At 35.2% G+C, this 20,737-nt stretch overlaps 1 protein-coding gene across 2 annotated transcripts in view; it reads right to left on the minus strand.

Annotated features, from left to right (window-relative positions):
• The window catches only part of CACNA2D3 (calcium voltage-gated channel auxiliary subunit alpha2delta 3), a 413,270-nt gene that overhangs the window by 178,292 nt on the left and 214,241 nt on the right, over positions 1 to 20,737 (minus strand). For both annotated transcript variants that reach the window (XR_015275129.1, XM_086846678.1), the window contains 2 exons: positions 15,768 to 15,857; positions 11,992 to 12,105 (listed from right to left, as the gene is read on the minus strand). Coding sequence is in view for 1 of the 2 variants with exons in the window: in XM_086846678.1 (XP_086702804.1) it covers positions 11,992 to 12,105; positions 15,768 to 15,857 (204 nt within the window). In the remaining variant the exon portion in view is untranslated. The remainder of the gene's footprint in view (positions 1 to 11,991; positions 12,106 to 15,767; positions 15,858 to 20,737) is intronic.

Raw genomic sequence — 20,737 nt, forward strand, 5'->3', positions numbered from 1 at the left:
CCTCAGTCTAGCCATGTCTACTAATTTGGGGAAGGTATGTGAGGATTTCACTGCGAACCAAACTATGATTTTAAAAATTTTATTTATTATTTCCTATTGCTAATGCAAGTAGAGCACAAAGACTTCATTTTGATACTCACCTTTGCATACAACGGATTATTGTATATAACATTGTTAAAATCATAGGGAAGCACCCACCAATTTTCTTGATGGTCCAATGGCTTATTCATTATTGTTTGCTGCACACAAATTCAGAGCCAAGTGCATTTTTCTGTCTGAAATGGCACAAACATGACGTACCACAAAGGCATCCTCAGACGTCTGGCTCATCTCTAGTTTCAACACACGGCCTTTTAAGGAGAATTTAGGTCAGCCAAAATAAAACAATTTGTTTCAAAATGGGGTGTCACATGTCAAAGTGTACTTAGCCAGTAAAATTTTTAGCCAAAAATTCATTATTATCAGATATGGTGCTAAAAACTCTACTCATAGTTTTCTCATGCTGTTTGTGTACACATTTGAATATTTTCTAAAAATTTGGGTTTGGTTGCTTAAATGTATCAAAATACCCTTTAAAAATTACTGTCAGAGTTATTAGAATTATGTTGATATAATTTTTTGTTAAAATAATTTGTAAGGTAAGTTTCTATTATGGATTGAGTTTTGTCACCCTTTCCAAAAAAATTCTAAACAGTTCCATTGGCTATATAAATACTGTGGGTACTACTCATCATGGAATCAGTGATAAGTCAGGGACATAGCCCCAGAATAGAACATAACTCCTATTTTGACAGGATTATACTGAAAAACACACAAGACAGTGCTTGAAACTACCTCCAGCATGGAAAAGGAAAACTTCTTTTGCAAGGCAGCAACAGGATCTTATGTCTTGGCAAATATTGCCCCCTGTGTGAGAGACAAACAGAAAACTACTATTGATCTCCACTTAGAGCTATTTTCTAAAGAAACTCCTCCAGGAGAGCTGAACACCCAGTATTGACGTATCGACCCATTCTCGGGCAGTGTGTGCTGCCTGCAGAGCCAAGAGCACAGATCTGCTGCTAAAGCAAGGCACACCCAGCTCAGGTACTGGGTGTCCCAAACATGGGCCCAGCAGGGACAGAAACTCTGTGCTTAAAGCACTCTGAAAGCCTCTGATGAGCAGAGCCCACCCAAGCCGGGAGGAGACACGTTGATATCCTCGCGATTCACCAGGTGTGACCCTGCTGCTGTGCCCCCAACACTGAACAAACGCGAGCGGTGCTGACCCCACAGCACAGCAACAGAGGCACTGGGACAATGAGGTGAAAAGAACTCGGTCTCAGTGAAAGTCCAGAATAATTTCTGAAAGGTGAGATGTTTATACCTTTCCAGTACAACATAAGCCGTAAGATCAGTACTCAAATTCTGCACTAGAAAACGATGATAACCTCACACTAGCTATCTTCCCTAGACACATTCTGTGCTTCCCACTCAAAATTGCCAGCAGTACAACTGCAAAAAGGTTGTGCTCCCACAAACTGGGGACTGATGGGGGACTGCTTTCCAACTGCAAGTGACAAGAAATGGATGGACAGAAGGATAGTCTAACCACAGTCACTACTGCAGGTTGAAAGTCATCTTCCATGAATGCTTGTGCCTACAAAACTTGATAGCATGAATATTTTATGAAAACTCATCCCCTAACGTGAGGCAAACTTAGCCAAAGCAAATGTTTACAGTTTGCACCCATCCCTACCACAGATGTTTCAGTATTTGGACAAAACCCTCATTCTATGAAAAATTCAGCCATTTCTTTTTCACAAGATGAGCAAACTCAGTATATGTATACTCAATTAATTTCACTCTTGGAGATAAAGTTAATAGAATACACAAAATGTCTGGGAATTTATTTTTTTTTCAATAGTTAAAGATTTAGACTGAAATATGATTCATTGAAAGGCCAATATTGTTCTATCTTTTGCTTTTTATTCTTAGGAAAATTTCTTTGTGGTTCTACTACTATCTTGTATTATTAAATCAGTTAAAAAGTACAAAAACAGACAATATCTAATACTGTCTTAGACATTATTAAAACTCTAAAGAATTCTCCTTCATCAGAGACTGAAATACTGAACCACTTAACTGAAAACTCTTAGAAAAAATTACTTTATTTTACAACACCATCATATTTTATTCTTGCCAAGAGGATTACCCAGCTTGCCTAGGAGATTCGTCTCTTGTCTCCATTCATGCAAACTTCCAAATATTATTTTAGGTATCATGACAACAAATAGTCATATTTCTAAGGGTGTGTGTGGTATTTTTCCTCCCACAAGGATAACTTTTTGCTTCTTATTTTTAAAATAGGTGATTGAACCTAAAAATGTTACCATAAATTGATTAATATTTCCAGATCCTATTGAAGTACGAAGGCTAAGGAACTAGACTGTACAATCTGAGAAAGAAGCAATTTTCCAGAAAAAAAAAAACCTTGAGTAGCTTCTGTCTTGAATAGTCCAGACTCTGTAGGTGTTCTATTTTATGAACCTCCACATAACACATATTTCAAAATGTTTTATAAATATTTATAGCTGTTTCTATTTTCATAATAACATGCCAAACAGCAGTCATTGGCATATACATTTTACTACTAAAATGGATTTTAAAGCCTTCTTCAATAACAAGTCCCAGATGATTCAAAATCCTTCATGTTTGTTCAAGATATGTCTAATGACATAAGATGGCAGAATAAAGACTTCTGTCTTACAACAGTGCACTAAACTCAGCTTCAATGTTAAGATCCAGCAAAAAGCTTTCAAGGATCTGTAAGGGGAAACCTCTGTGACTGAACTGAAATCTTAACAGAAGTCAGTGCACAAATGATATCCCACAGAAAAAGAACATATTTATTCAGATGTGCAAATCCCATTCTGTCAGTTCTGCACAGAGACAATTATAGTGATGGTAGTAGAGAGGATTATGGGATGATGGAATTTAGAACCTCCTAGAAAAGGATAGGTTTTTATCAGTTTTGTAGCAGATGTCTGCACATGGGAAGACAACACAAAAGTTAAGTCTACAGAGGCTGCCATGTTTTGCAGAAGTCTCAGAATGCAGTTAATGCTGTTAGGCCAGTTTAGAAAAAGTAGGTATAAATACAGGGAGATAAACAAACAGTGCTCTTTAAATGGGAATCCTAAAAAATGCATAACCACTAACAAAGTTAAAGATTCAACCACTCTGAAAGAATCTGCAGACCCACAACAGAGTTCTAAAGATGGGATTGTTTGGATAACTTGTTTAGTTCTTAATTCAGTAAAGCACTTTAATGTTTGCCTGAATCCATTGCTTTGGTTAGCAGGGATGTAGTAACTCACATATGTAAGCATTTCACTGAAATGAATACTAAACTAGACATATATGAGCCCCTGCATGGAATGAATCCTTCGTACTGCCTTGATATATGTGCATGCATTGAGGGACTGTTCCACAGCCAGACACCACGAAGGATAACAGAGGTACTCTGGGAAAATGGTATATATGAATAATAATTTCATATAAACAACGTCTGTTGTACTTCCAAACCAGCAGAATTTGGCCTCTCAGAGTAAAATGAGCAAGAAATACCATTTGCTGTATGTAATGGGATGCCAGCAAGAGAATACTATACCAAACATTTAACTTCCTCTCTTTGTAACATTCCCTTTCCAAACATCTCCTGAGATTTGATATTTAAACATGCAATTTACCAACCTTCTCAACTTAATGTAAATATCTAACAGAAGTTAAAGTTTCCCTGTGTAATGAAACAACACACTATGGCTTATTTTAATACAGTGAGAGTTACAGAAAATAGGAGTGTATGAAGATTTCATTAAGGGAAAAATGATACAGGAATGAACTAAGAATGGATCATACAAACTAGGTAGAAATATAGTTCAGAACTCAGAGGAAAATGTCTGAAAACAGTTATTTTTTTGTGTGGTCCATAGTTTTCCAGGGTACTTGCCAATTGCTTACAGGCTGTTGGAATTGCCATACCTCACCAGAACCAGCAAGGAATCTGACCTATTGGTTAGGAAAATATGCAATTACCTGCATTTTCCTATTTAAGCCTCACAATTGCACTGTCTCTTCTGCTCATACTCCTACATCAAACTGAGGCCATTCTTAGTCATAAAAAAATCTTTAATCCTTTCAGAGTGCTTATCCACTACTCAATACTGGTTTTGAATCAAGCTTAATCTTACATTAAAAAACAATAGGGTTGTAACAGGACATCATAAGTGCAGTTTTTAATAACTTACTCCAAAATACATGTGAATTTTTCATCCTTCCCCATTTGAACACACAGTGAAAAATTTTCACTTAGTAACTCATGGTCTACAGGTCAGAAAATACCTATTAAAGCAAGTCTGGAGATCTATTATATCCTAATTTCAGGCTATTGGTGGAGGAACCAGAAATGAGTGAACATAACACTAGTTTTATCTCTTTCACCAATATAGTTTTCAGCATGACTCTTGGCTGTAATGTAAGGTTTAATATAAAATCACATTATTTCAACTCTTTCTAAAAGGCAAGCTTTAAACAGGAAGTTTAAGAAGACATTCAATCCAACATAACCATAACTTTTTTTTTTACTATCTATACTTATTTTTTTAATTATATTAACCCAAGATAATTGTTTGGAATAGTGTATTATCCCTTTATTGTCCAATGCAACCAAATGGGTTTTATATATGGAGCTATGGTCACTTTTTTGGTGGTGGGTCACTCACAATTAACAATATACATTCTTGATATTTTACAAAGGCTGTTGAGCTGTTGATACTCATCTAAAATAGAACAATTCTGACAAACTTCAACATCTCTTTTCTGTCTATAAAGTTTAAGAAGATGCACACATTATAAAGAGAATTAAAAACAGTCTATAAACTGAATCCTAGCTTTTAGGATAACTGCAGCATTTCTCACTTTAAACCACACAAACTAAAATACAGTTTTTATTATGCTGTTAAAGAACTTCAAGAAATAAATGATCTCACCATTTCTTTAATCAGATGACACAATTCTTCACAAAAAAACATTACCTCAAGAATAGACATAGTCCAAAGAACAAAATAGGCATATTTGTGCAATTACCATGCCCACTTTAACTGCCTTGCTTCTGGCATGATAACTTAGTTTTTAAAAACTAAGACCTTACAGCACATAAAATATCCAGAAAAGGTTTGCTTGTTTGGGTTTCTTTTAGTAAACAGAGTCCATAATATATCAGCTTCTTATTATGGTATTAACTTATTATGTTTTGATCTCTCTTGTTAATAATGGCCATCAGCCGAACATTTCAGCAACAAGGAGCTCTGTGCCAGTGGCAAATAGTGATTACTTGTAGCCATCTAGGCACATTTTATGGACACCTATTTTATTTCAAATTTTGGATCTCTCTGTCTACATACTACATAGAAGTTAACTTACAAGGAAAAGGAATGATTTTTGTGTTACTGATACTCATGAGTTCCCAAAGAGATAATCCATTTCAAATTGTGAATTAATCTCTATTTAGACTGTCCCTTGTTTTTCAGGTGTTCTGTGTGATTCATGGCTGATTCACTTCTGAATTATATTTGTATATATAATATACAAATTTGCATATAATTTGATTATATGACAAATATTAGCATGGTAAGGGCACTTTGAATATGTATTTTTCATTGGGTATCAATTATAATTCCATCAAAATTCTTCAAATATTCAGGAAGCTTCAGCCCCTCCATGATTCTAGCCAACAAGTGACTGCAGACAAGAAGCAATAATCCTTCCTCTGGCAATCCATGTGTACCCTGAAAATAATATTTAATTACCCTTATCTTCACAGAAAACATCTCTCCATTTTTCAACTTAAACACTGCAGGCTAAGTTTCTTCATGGCAAATTAAATTGACAAGTGACTGAAAAAGAGGTCTTAACTACTCTGAGTGTCATGTAAAAGGATTGAAGTAAAATACTAGTGACAAATTTGTAGAAATCATTATTGTAGGTATGACCAAAAAAAATATTCACTGCAACAGGACCTACCAACCTATTTTTCTCTGTAAGAGGAGAATTAATAAGGCAAAATAAAACCTTTTTTAAACTTTTTTTTCAAAATGAAATCACACTTGGGGCAGGAATCTAGCTGTGAGGAATTGTTTCTCTCTATCCTGAAATCAAAAACTTCTGTTTGACCTCATACCCCATCTTTCATCATACTACAGGAGTGCCTAAAAAGCTAAGTAATTAATATAAGTTACATCATAGCTTGAAAGGCCTGTAAAGTGTCTGGACTTTCTTTTGTTCTTGAGATAACCAGTAATAAAGCCCCAGGTTTGTGTAGCAGTAATGGCATCCGCCTCCAAAGTACGTCAGACTTCTCAGAAAAAACATCTCTTTAATAACATCCAGACAGGACTGCACACGAGAAATCCAATTTGCTCTACGAACGCTCTGTGTTGCCAACAGGGCCACGTTCCTGGGCTACAGACTTGGCTAAAGATTTGCAGGAAGGTTTGTGACCCTGGGGATGGCACACATGAAGAGAAAGGAGATTTGCCACCACTGCGGTGCCACCCATTCCCTTGTAGCTGTTTTCACAGCAGCCCTTAATTTCTCTGGGATAGTTTTCAGACAAAGGAAATGTTTTCATCTTCCTTTGCTAAAGGAGCATAAGGAAAGCCTCCTTTCCTGTCCTATGGCAGAATCTAAATATTTGGGGAATTTGACATATACCCAAAGCTCAGACATTTATTTTATATATACAGCAATTGAAGCCAATAGATTATGGATCACTAAATAAACTCACTACATAGGTTTCTAGTTTAAAATAAATAAATAAATAAATAAATAAATAAATAAATAAAAAGCAGAACAATTAAATGTAAATATTTATTTCAAAGATCTCTAATATAAATTAGCGGATTGAAATTAAGAGCTTTAGTGACCAAGTGACAAGTTCTCACCAGGAATGACCAAGTATTTCCTTAAACAGCTAAGAAAGCCATATATTATTAAATGTACTGTAAATACTGACCCTTTAAAAGTATGCATGAAAGTCCCACATAATTAAGCAGCTATATATTGATTATTATTGCCTGAAAATCTAGCATACCATTCTAAAATCAAATCTAAATCCAGCAAATTTTAAGGTGCTGCTCTCTGGATTCAATTATAATTTTAAGTACTCTATATAGATCCAGAGACCTGCCAGACTGTGAAATTTTTCCTATAAAGCAGATGTAAGAGTAGGTATAAACACTTAAAAGTCATGGAACTATTTATACTGTAATTTCAACAGTTCCATTCAGACATGGGCAGCTTTGGCTGTTAGGTCTTTCTACACCATAATCATTTAGCATTTGGAATAAAGATGTTATTGCAGTTATGCTTTATATTCACCCTACTTGAAGTCTTAGCAGTGATAGAAACCATCTTAAATCTCTGCAATCTCTGCAATGGTTCATAAGCACAAAGAAAATATTTCTGTGCCATACAAAATTAATTCTACCCAGAACCCTCAAAGTAACAGGAGACAGACAGATGAAGTTCTATTCCCTGTTACTTGCCCAGAGAAAGAAAGGCTGCAGAATAACTAACAAGGTAACTGGATACAGAGGTATTTTTAGCCCAGATTCTCTAGCTGGATTTGATTCTAGAAAATGAGGAAATTTTAGGTGGGATTTTGGTTTCCATTTGACTTGACTTAGTGAGGAATTAGTGCTTCTGGTTTTGCATATATTTACCATAGCATATAGTTATTTCACATAATTATGAAAGCAAATGCTTTTCTGACTCAAAGACACACCCAAAGGGGAGGACAAAGTTCAAGTGATTCAATGATTCTTTTGCTTTCTTTTCCAGATTTTACATATGGCACAATATCGTGAAGCAAAGACCTCTCAGGCCAAGGGAGCAGAACATCTCTTTCTGGTTGTCACGAAAAGTCATGAAAAGTCACAAAGTTGACATTCTCCTTCATCACCTGAGTGCTGCACTGACCCACATGAGAAAAGAATACTAAAAATCTGTACCCAAACTGAAGTCCTGATTTCCCCTTGATCTCAGTGAGATTTCAGATTCTGCTCTCAGTCATGGTTATGGAAGAAATGCTTTTGGGTTTCTCCAAAACTTGGAGTAGATGGGTTTTGTAGAAGTATAGAACTTGACAGCCACATAAAAACAATAGGGAAATGGAGGAGAGGAAAAGACCCTCAAATATGCAGGCACTGAATCATTTTAGCCAGTGGAGAAAAAAACATCATGAGACTTCATGAAATTGCCAGTGAGTTAACCGGGCTTAAAACTGTTCTCTTACACATTAATGCAAGAGAATTTACTGCAATATTTTCTTTTGCAATATCACGAATTCTGAGAACAGCCTTGTTATATTTAAAATGACAAAATATGTTAATATTTAAATAGATACTTTCCATTCCAAGTTTGCTGATTTTCAATTAGTGATTAAAATGTCGTTCAGCTGAGAACCTGACAAAGCTTGAAGCTCTGTTAATTTCTCAAATCTCATAATAAATTCATTTTTTGAAGTGCTAAGGCATTTCAGCAACATTTACAAGGTTAATCTTCATGGAATTTTCCATTAGTTATTGTTGGAATTTTCCACTAGAAAGGAAGTAGGACAGTTTTATTTAAGAAAAGATCATTATTGGTACTATCTTCTGGGAGCAGACTTGAGGTGCTCTCTTTCCATGTAGTCACATCTATCTGTCTGCCCCCCTACCCATGGCATTTCATCCTTTTAAATTAGAATAAGGGACCTAGAGAAACACCTAAGTGCAGTATTTTACTTGGTTTCTGATAATGCATTTGGGTCTCACAGCAGGAGCAATAACACAGAATAAAAGCATGATTCTGGTACAACTGACATAAAAAAGGTATTCTGAGACTTAAAAGGCTTTCTCCTGAAATAGGGCATCTTAAAAAAACAAAATTATTGTAACTGCATTATAGCTCTCATTTTAAACAAACACTTCCTTGGTACTATTCCTTTCAAATACATATTTCTGCTACGTGATGAAAAGCTGGGCTTTTCTATGAGATGTGTAGATTTATTTACTCTTGTGGATTAATTATTCCCTTTCTGGTACTTCACGTGGCAGAGTTGCTTTGAATGAACTACAGAAATTTGAAAGTACTGAATGTAAGTTTCATGAATGAGAAAAATTATGTATATAACACAAACTCATCTCTAATGTGTGAGAATCAGCTCCTTAAGATTGCTCATATGGCCTCATAAAAAAAAGGAAATAGATGTTAACAACTAGTCATATAAATAAAATATAGTGTGTTATAAAAATAGCATCTACTAGATTTACATTTAAAGTAGCAGAAGATACTAAGTAAATATGGGGAAATATTTTGGGGTTTTTTTTTCATTTACTGAGGGAGACAGAGACTCCTAAAAAACTCAGTAAAATGGAAGCATTCCTTCTTTCAAGGAAACAGTCCAGAAGATAATTTTTAATTGTCTTTTGATGGTCATAATTTCCTAGTTCATACAAAAAATCAGGTTGATTTCCTCCAAAAAACTCAATTGCTTAATTTAAGCTACTTTGGGGATTTAACTGGAGCCTTTTATTCCCTTTCCTAATCATTGCAACACAATTTTATTTTAATGCATTATCAGAAGGAAGATGATTTTTAATCAGTTAAGCAGAATATATCTCAAATAATACTTAATAAAGTGCTCTTTTCCCTGTTTACATGATTTATATATATATATTTAAGACTAGTTTTGCAAAGATATAAATGGTTTAGAAAAAGGAAGGAAATGTGAATTGTTGTTTATATCCTGGAAGTTTGTATTCACACTCCATTTTTAGAGATTCTCGCTGACAAACATTTAAAGTCTTCATAGTTGTATAAAAGGGGTTTTTTTCCCTTCTATAAGAGAGCAAGATGCTTATGTTGCAACTAATTAGAAACTATTTACTATTATCTAACATTAGATCAACTATAACTGAAATTGCTACTTTGCTGACCAGGAAATTGAGGTAAACAGAAACTTCAGAATTTACCTCAATTAGACCCTATTGCCTTTTCTACCACTGCCCAGCACAGTATAAAAATGCAAGGAAAACATAAATTATAAGAAAGATGGCAGGGCAATACATAGAAAATAGGGGGGAAAAAGTGTACATCAAAAAAAACTATCAAGCAGTTCAAAGGTGTGATTTATAAATATAAAAACCAGCTTTGGAGAGAAAAAAGAGGATGCAATGCAAAGGCAGTTAATTTCAAGTGCATGGCATGCGTAATTTCTAGGCACACTGACACTGCAAAGATGCAGGATATTGCATTTTCAATAAGCCTTCCTTTCTAGAATAACAAATCCAACAAAGACATTCAAAGCTCTAATGCCTTAAAGCATACATATGGAAATCTTTTACATTTTTCATACTGAAAGATTTCAGGCTGAAAAGAGGAAAAACCGATTAGATTTTTTTTCCCATACATGTTTCTTAAAATACAATTTACAAGGCTGTATTAACACATTCAGTATTTTCAGAAGAGTTGAGTAGAATATTGCATATGAACTAAAAGCTGCTCCCCAGACACCACGTCCTTGCTGAACAAGGCAGGACCCTTCATGCTGTTGCCCTAGCCTCCACATCATGCTAGGCCTTTGCATTCCCAATGGAAACCTCTCCTGCTGCTTTTTGCAACAGCTGTGCTGAGCGTTGTTATCTCAGACAGAGCTGTGGATTAGCACATGAAAGATACACAGCACATGTTTTCATGAAAATACTTAGCTGACTCTTTCAGAGAATTGTTTCCTTGCTGATTTCTTACGATAAGAGATTCCCCACAGTCTCTTCTTCTTAAGAGAGGAACTAACTCCAAAGAGTAAGAAAATACAGCACATCAGAAGCACATCCTTCTGAGAGATTCTGTGGATCTCCTTCAACACCATGTTTTTGCTAGATAAAGTGAAACGTTCTCATGGAATATTTGAGGACTTAACAACTTAAATTAGATGGTATCCCATTGAGTAAGAGAGGAAAGACTGGTCACAAATGTTTTAGCTTTTAGGCATTCTGTCCTGTGGAACGACATTACATTTGCCTAAAACAGATCTAGAGAAGACACTGAGAAAACAAACAGAATTTTATAATGGAGAAACTTGACTAAAAGCTGAAAATTAAAACTACTTTTTTTCCACAGAATGCACAACCCCATGCAGCACAATCATATTCATCAATTACTTGCTCAAACTGCACTTCAAAATGCATGGTTGTTGCTTCCACATGGCTAAAAACTACAAAAACATCCTAAAATAGTCCCAAAACTCGCTTTAGCAGAAGATAAAATGTAGAAGAAAATTATTTGATACAGAGACACAAGGCCCACTAGAGCTTCCTCATCAGGTAAATTCAAGGCATTTCTTCCCTACTGTGAAATTTCCATGTGTTATACAACAAGGTAATTTACCTCTGGGCAAATTTCTTTCTACAGATCAATAGAGCCAAATACATTTTTAATAAAATCTTACCATCAACTCTATCCCTCACTCTGCCAAATGAAGAAATTAAAAATACTGAGTACTACATCTGTTCTTTCTTCTGTCATAATAAGCTGCTCACTTGTCCATAGTACATACTCATCTTTAGCTTGAAAAAGCATTGAATTATTAATGTGGTTTTTGGGAGAAAAAAGAAATTTTTTTTCATGCTTAATGATGTGTCTCAGGGGAAGGATTACATAATGCTCAAAAATGTAACCTGGAGGGAAATAGTGCCTTTATATCTTATTAACCTAAGTTCATTACCACAGTAAAAGGCCATCTCTATCCTCAGGCAATACAATATAAGAATCATTTTTCTTTTTTAAATAAGTGATCCAAAATAATTTATAGATCATTAGAAAGATTGTTACTGACTTCAATAGACATACACTTTAGATTGGATATGAAGCTTTGGGTTTTCCATTCAGTAAAGGTGATAACATACTTACTTTTCTATCTGGCCAATTGTATTTTGCAAATATTGTATCATATGTGTCCACAGCTCCATCAGTGATCAACATTATGGCTTGGCTGCAAATGCTTCCTTGTCCTGTGTGATTGAACTGCAGAAGGAAGCAATCATTAGGAAAAGCACATTCCTGTTATATGAAGATAGATAAGATCACACTGGATAAACATGGATTTTTAAAAATCTCTAGTGTCCTAGAAGAAGTAGAAAATATTCAGGCTGAAAACATTTTATCTTAGATTTTATGTTCTTGGTGAATTGAAAAATAAGAAACATCCGTAAATATAGCAGTACCCAAAATTCAAATGGTATTCCCCTGGTTTGATAAGTACTGATGCATCTATAGGGTTTACTTTGATTTAAGTATCATTTTAAAAGAACAAATTACACCGAAAGAAGTAATGAATGATGATTTTTCCGTGAAATACAGGAGATACACAACTCATAGAGAGACATATGACTATTCATATGGCATTCATTCATATTCACTCAGGATTACATTCCATATGCTATTTTCCTTAAAATATTTATCTGGGAGAACCCAGTTCATATTTATATATTCTGAGATCCTCCTACTACCCAAAATGAATACATATAAGTAATTCAGGCTGCTGAAGTGCAGTACTCGAGCACAGGTACTCAGACAGCAATCAGCAATCCTCTGGCATATGCAAAGGAAGGTTCCTCATTATACAAATGGGATTTTCTCCTGTCACAGAGCAAACACATTGGACTGAGTCATTATATGAGCTTTGATCTCTTCACTCTGGAGCTGGTGCTCTGACTTTGAATCCATGTGTCTCCATTTGCTTTGGCTGCAGATAGGTTCTTATTTGTCTGTGCATTACCTTATGTATTCAAGGAACTTTGGTGAAACATCCATCTTTTAGCAAAAAAAAACAAAGCAAAGTTGTAAAATTATTTGATTTTTAATTGCTCTGTATGAACACTTTAAAAAATCTATGAAAATGTCAATAAATGGGATACTAGAATCACTTGTCGTTTTCATGCACAGTATAACATTTGACGTCCTCTCACCTCTCTTGATGCTGAGAAATCCAAGCAAAAATTACCTTGTCCCACCTCACCAGTCTTGCTGTGCCCCAGAATTGAGTGATCCCTTTTAAAAAGCAGTACCCCTGTTCATAGGTGAATTACCTTGCAGGGACTCTGATTGCTCCTGCAGTCATGAAAAATTATTCAGAGTATTCTGGTTTTATTTGGACTACCAACAGCTCTGTCTTTTAAGCTTTCTGCAAGCTGTTTAAGCTTTCTACTCACCCTTACATATTCACTGTTCTTCCAAACTCTAAAACCCACTTTTTCTAAGAAAGTCCTCCTAAAAAATTCATCTTTGTAGAAATGCCTGCAGTAGAAAAGGGTGGTGGGTTCCAGAAGTCCTCTGGTTTTTCTGCCTTCACATTTTTCTATCTGAGTAACCACACCCACATTCAAGAACCATTCCTATCACCTGCATCACTCCTCAAGATCAGCTTCCTTTTCATCAAACAGAAACCTCAGCAAACAGTAACAAAAACACTCTGCCTTAGAGGACAGCTAATGTGGATTTACAGAGTTAAATCTGTTGTGATCACTGCCTGGCTGAAAACTCTTCTCTGTGAGATTTGCAAGGCAGTCACTCCTTAAAATTCTCCCATCACAACAGGTTTTCCAGTCTTAGCCAGAACCAGAATTATTAAACTGGGATTCCTTCATGATCTTACAGCCATTATTTTCTCATAAAGGTGAAGTTACTTTGTCTAGGGATATCTTCCTCACATGGACAATATATTTTAAAAGTGGCAAGGTACCTTAAAAGAGAAATTAATGAAGGGGAAATGCCTTTGTACATTTATTTTAAAACACCACTCTGTATGCATCTGCATTATTCTACACAGTTATCTGAATATTTTGAAGAATGAGATCAAATTCAAATACTTTGATGAGTAATATCTTCTCATATTTGTCTAAAACTTTTAATTTTATTGAATAGCAAGAGTGATGAAAGTGTTTTCCATAATAATAACAATGACAAGGGGCTTATGATGAACTACAATTAACTCAGTGATTCATCAGTTAGCAGCAAAAATTTCAATGCATCCTGACATTTACAGCATTTGGTTGTGATTAACAGTCTTTGAAATGTCACAGAATTTTATTTAATTGGCTATGATTTTTTTTAAAGGTAATCACTGCAAAGAGCACATTTGTCACCAAAAGAGATAATTGCAGTTGTCACATGACATAGTAGGTGTCTAACCACTGTACCAAGCACTTCTGTATTCTTACCCTGTATAATGTACACTGCCTAAATTGACGACTGGAAAGAATTTGGAAGTGGATTTTCAAACATGCTTTTCAAAGATATCAGTAGCAAACATCTTCAGGTCTTGACAACCATAGCAAATATTGAAAGGTAATTGCAAGGCAAAATTGACTGAGTTTAATTAGTGTAACCCCTGAACCATTTTAAAATGCAACCAGAATCTTTTTCCTTTTCTACACCACCACCTACTCCTTTCCCGTCCCCATTCACCCACTTTATTTTTTTTTATTATTATTATTATTTTTTTTATTATTATTTTTAATGAAGAAAAGGCATCCTTAGTTAACCTATAATTCAAAGAATAGGCTTCTGGCACATAAAGTTCACATCCTGTAGACAAAGTGGAAAATGATTTGCTGTACTCTTCTAGGGGGAGATTTAGTAGCTTTTCCTCTGGCCTAGGCTGCTTAATTGAACCTCCCAGAGACTCTGCAGATATGCCTGTATAAAACGGAAAAGATTTTTATGCTGGCATTTCTGGAAGTTTATATGCCAGAAAGATTGAACCTATTGTACTTCCTTTTAAAGTATAAATAGAAGCAATCAGTGCAGCACCTTGAAAAGAGCTGAACATACATGTAGCATAGCTCATCATGATCATACAGATCTCTCATTGTGGGTACAATTCAGCACATGGGATGTCACATCCCTTTGTCCTCAGCACTATCAGATTATCTAATGAGATTTTTATACCTCATACATCATTATAACTTCAGTTACCTCACAGGTCTTAAACAAAAGCAAAACAGATCTTGTTTCAGGTCTTCTTCACTTCCTGCAATGGGATTTTTTTTCAGTCTACATACTTTGGAGGACTAGCATAGAATATCTCTTGCACTGAGGCATTCATACTGTTTTTTCTGGTTCCAAAGATTCTATTTAGTGGCCAAAATTCTTAATAAAACCTCCACAAACAGCCTGCAGTGTCCTTCCCTTCATGCACCTTTTCCCATTGTCATTTTTGGCATGCACCACATGAAGGCATTAGTTCCACACTGTCTAACTGAACACATGAGCAGTGGGTGGAAGAAGATACTCCTTTTCTCATTTTAGGATTTTATGCCTGGAAAAGAATCAATCAATATTGCCCTTCAAGATGAATACACAGGAATTAGAACCATTAATTAATCTAGGATCACACAGCATAAAGGCAGACACACTTGTCAAGTCAAACTTTTTTGGATAATATTTGGATTTGAGCTCTTTTTTCTAAGGTACATCCTTCAATCAAAAGACATTTTGCTACTTTGCTAGTTTAGATGAGTTTTTTCATGTTCCAGCAGACTAATACACTTTAGTATTTTTTACAGAAAATATATGATTATACTTCAGGAAACATTTTAAAACATTTTCACAAAAATAGACAATTGAAAAAAGGGAAAACAAGAAGGAGATGAAAAAGAAAAAGAATCTGAAAAACACAAACTTACTTCATTGAGCATGTTGAAAGCTTCATTTAAAGCTATGTCCAGCATTCCAATACCTTTTGCAAAAAGTTTGTCAAGGTGTTCCCTGAAATGCTGAAACATGAACAAGAAAGTTTCACCTGTCAGAATGTTTTTACAACAGACCTGTCGATGATCAAAGATTTCTGAGTACTTTAGACCTACTTCTTAGGCTTAAATGAACACATACACTAATTAACAAAATAATTTCCAGTTAACCAGTTAACCTTTTTGACTCTTTAAGTAACACTAAACTTAGGATGTGTTAGTACAACAATAAGGCAAAGGCATCACATTTTTGATACATTTTTGGCTACTTATTCAATCAAATAATTTTGTTTTGGTTTTTTGTGTTTCTATTTAGAGATCTTCATATTTTCATTTCATGTTTTCTTTCATTTCACAGTAATTTTATATAATTTCTAACTATTTTCCCTCTAGGTTTTTGGAATCTGATACTTAATAAAAATAATTCTTTTTGAAATTTAGCTTTGAGAGTACATAGCTGTAAAAGATGGTAGATTCTAATCATTAGGTCATTGAAGTATAAATACCATTTATCAGTGTCAATCTTAATATTAGACTTATTAAAAACTGTTCTACACAAGAAGACAAGAATTAATTTGTAAGAAGAAAATGCAACCTGTGTAGGGAGAAGTAACAGGGGAGGGAATGCTTTTGTGAAGTGCTGTTTCAGTCTTCACAACTGGCTAAAAAGTTCTAAAGAACTGCAAAACAGAAAAGGGTATTTCAACCCAACTATTAGAGAAAAAATGTCAAGGCAAGACATACCACTGAAATACCAGTTCAAAGAAAAAGAATACATTATTTCAGAATGAGATTAAAATCACTTTAATTCCACTTTCAATAACTTTCAGAAACTAAAGAGATCTCAAAAAGCTGGAGTCCCCTGCACCTTTATACTTCAACTTTACAACTTAAAGAGTTCTTTTTATTAATAAACTGGTTTGTTTCAGTCTCTTTTTGGACTTGTTTGACTGGGGTGTCTGTCCAACTGTGTGCACAAACATTCCCAGGCAACTGTACACTTAATTTCCATGTGCAAATATCAGAATGTGCAGTATCTAATTGTAGACTCATATACCTAATTGACATGCATAATCTTGGTAATTCTGAATGCAAATTAGGCACACAATTATGACAATCAGACATTGATGTCTGATTACGAAATTACAGGGTCAGAGCTCCACAGCCGCTGTGTGAGGAAGCACAGAAGTGTTCAGCTGGGGAGGTGTCTGTGATCATCCAGAAGTGTCTGAAAGACACTGAAAGCTAAAGAGTGAGGTTACAAATCCACATGTGCAGGTAAGTCAGGATGAGATCTGCCAGAACCCACACAAGAAGAAATTCAGGATGGTTTTTAATGTCCTTCATATTCTATGTGTCATGGAGCAGTTAACCCAGAACATTAAAATCACACCACTGTTGCATATGGCTTTGGCCTAACTGAACAAGAGGACAAATTCATAACTAATTAACATAATTGAACTTTGAATTTCTCTTATAATGAGGTTGTTGGAAGCATTTTTGGTACACCCTAGTGTATTCCTCTTTTCTGGCCTCACAGTTTAATGAACAAGTGTAGGGATTTGGGATCATACTTGGTTAGATGATTACATTAAGTTTTCATACTTCAGGGATTAGGTAAAATTGTCTCTCAAAATATGATAGCAACTTGCACTTTCATTATTTCTTTTCTTAGTTTCCTACTTTTTTGGTTTACTAGGATTTAAGAGTTAATGAATTCAAATAACTCAAGCAATTTATTTCAGCAAATCTGTGCTTGGGAGCTGACACATATTCAGAGCACTTTTCATGATCCAGAGAAACAGGCAAAGTTAGGGAGGTAGAGGGGAAATCTGAACACAAGGCAAGACTGATTTTCCTTTCCTGATTCCAGGTCATTGCAGGCAATTTAAAAACTCTTCTGAGATGAAGGTCAGAAACTGCATTTTTCCTTTGTGGCAGAAGATGTCAAATTCATAGCCAAAATGAGACTCTGATTTATCTAGCCCATACAAAACCTGAAGAGCAATTTGAAAATTTGGTGGCAATTCTCAGGAAATTCCAAGGCAACTCCTTTTACTGTTCTTTTATCTTAAAGGCTGTTCTAGAGGCCTCACAAGGTTTATTGAGATTAGACAAGCTGAATTGTATCTATGATCACAAGAAGACAACAAATCTTTACACCCTGCAAGCATATGGAAAGTGGTCACCCTCCAAGCAAACAGCAGAGTCCACTGTCTGCACATCCATCGGGGAAATTCTTTGGCCTCCATTAAAATAACATAAGAATACTCCATAGCCTTCAAAGTTTTGTCCTTTCCAAACAAGAATAAAAAGAAAAGAACAACCTTAATTTGACGTCTGAGGAAACAAACACGTGGGAAAGCAGGCAATGATACCTTAACACAGAGAACTGAGTTCCAATTCTCCAGTTCCAGGTAAGAGCTGTGACAGCCAGCCCATCTCAGACACACACAAAAAACCACAGAAGATGCCAGCTGAGGCAATTCCAAATGCCCAGCATTCATGTTTACTGTAGCAAACATTTTAAGAATTATACCAATGGTTTTTTTTCCCCCAGCATGATGATAAATCTTGTCACAACAGTGAGCTTGGCTCACCTTTTAGTTGGTACACAGATGACAAGACCTCACAGGTTGCTTTAATGCATTTTAACATGAGACCACCTAAAGTCTCACACATAAAGATATATCACTCAGTGCATTGAGCTTGCCATGGTTTATATCAAAACCCTCTCCTGGAAATCCTAGAAACCTGTTTCCCTTTATTTTATCTCTTTGGCACTGACAAAATGGAAGGAAACCAATAGTATGCTTATTCTCATAATCTGACCAAATCAAGTCCCCATCTCTACTCTTCCCACTTATCTAGAAAAAAAAAGCATTTTTAAAATTATTTTTATTTACTTTAGGGCTTCAGAATTGAGTTTAATTTTTTTTTTACAATCACCAAAGTTTGGATTTCATTCTTGTTAAGCCAATATGCTGCAGACATGCATCCCAGCAAGTTCCCAGTACCTTGCAAATATTTTATTAGAGCCTACTTATGTTTACCAAAAATAAGGTACTGCTTTTGATGCATAGGAATACCCAAATTAGATTGGGTAGAAGACCATGGATTCAAGCCATTGAATAAAGCATTTTCCACTGATTCCAAAAAGGAACAGCTCACAACTAATATGTGCACAGAGGTTTTACAGTTACACTGGAAAAACATGATATTTGCTATTAACTGTCTGACAAGGTTGAGCTTCCTACAGAAAAGCATCATTAATGTGTTCAGCATTCCTCCAGGTTTCTTTGTCAGCTTTACTGCAAGTCCTTGCTACTTCTAGAATCATTTCCCATGTCTATCCACACATGCTGTAACTCCAAATGGTCCTGGGACATACTTGGCAAAGATTTATCAGATTTGTGAAGATGGACTAGCACATAAACAGGGAAGAAAACCAATCAGAAGGCCTTTGTGAGGTGGGAGAGTGATGTCCACTTGTGTGTCATGGGGAGGTTTACCCACATGTACTGACAGATAAATGTGCATCACGTGTGTAAAATGCATTCAGGCATCACCCCTTTCCAAATCCTTTGTTAGGGCAATTACAGGTTACCTCACTGTAATGATTATCCAACCCCTTCTGCTTCCTAAGATGTTGTGTTGGAAAAGAAGGGGCTTTCTTTGGAAAAAATAAGCATAAAAACAATCCTGAATGAAGAGCTCAAGATTCAATATACTCAGATTAAAACCAAATTCTTCTTAAGCAAATTAGTTACTGCAATAGAAAACATCAGACCAAATTTCAGTGGTCAGGGGCTCACTGAAAGTTTTGAGGGTGTATAACAGCTCGACAGTTTTAAAATAAGAGCAGACTTCAGTGAGAATTCACTATTTTGAGGTTTTTAACAGCTAAGCAATGCAGTTGTTTTGGGTTTTTTTTGAGAACTGACAGAGATGGAGAGATATATATGCAAAAGTAATTTGCTTAAATAAAACTCAATATGCAAAATCTGTATTTACCAACCTCTTATTGGCAATTTCACTCAGCTTCTTTGCTGAATCAGTTTTCTGGTTATTTAATTTCTGGTAATTGCATATGAAAACAAAAGCTTTTTGGAACTTATACTTTACATCTGTCTATTTCTGTCATTCGAATTTACGCTGGGGTAAGTTCTTGATTTAGTTTGGAGTTACTGTGCCTATCTGTGCATCTAGAAGATGATATATTTCATCTGGAAACATTTACAGAGAAATGTCCTCAACCCATATATAGTACATTAAAAAAACATATAAAAGAGGAATGTATATTGTAATATTGTTACTTTAAATCTGAAGTTACATTAAATCAGATTGTCATTCGATTCCTTTGGGGTAGGTAAATTGTAACATGGAGTTTCTCAAAGATGAAAACCTCTTGGCCCAAGAAAACTAGTATTAAAATAGGCAGTTCCACATGTTTGTAATTTGTGGAGAAAGTGCAGACGGTGACAGAATAGTGTCTGAACTATTTCCCACTCTTCTTTAAATTTGTGTATAGCAAATTGATACACTTCAAGGTAGCAGCTGTTTAACACTAATGCCAAATTATAAAATAGTCTGGTAAAATTCAAATATCCCTTGTATACTTTATATTATTAAACCACATTTAGGATCACAGATTAATTTCAACCTCAGTTATGCCACCCAATATAATTACAGATTTAATTTTTGTGATAAACAAAACTTAAAGCAAGTTTTGCAAATTAGGGATAGTTTACAATATCCACATATCTAAACTGAACTCCACTGTAGGTGTGTGCCAACACAAAAATTTATGACAATCACTAGGCTGTGAAAACTTTTAGAAATATGTGGAGACACAGTGACACCTGCCATACCACCTGACATTATAATTATTCCAAAAACAAATTACT

The sequence above is a fragment of the Cyanistes caeruleus genome, chromosome 11 (assembly GCF_971803275.1).
Source record: "Cyanistes caeruleus chromosome 11, bCyaCae1.hap1.1, whole genome shotgun sequence".
Lineage (NCBI taxonomy): Eukaryota > Metazoa > Chordata > Aves > Passeriformes > Paridae > Cyanistes > Cyanistes caeruleus.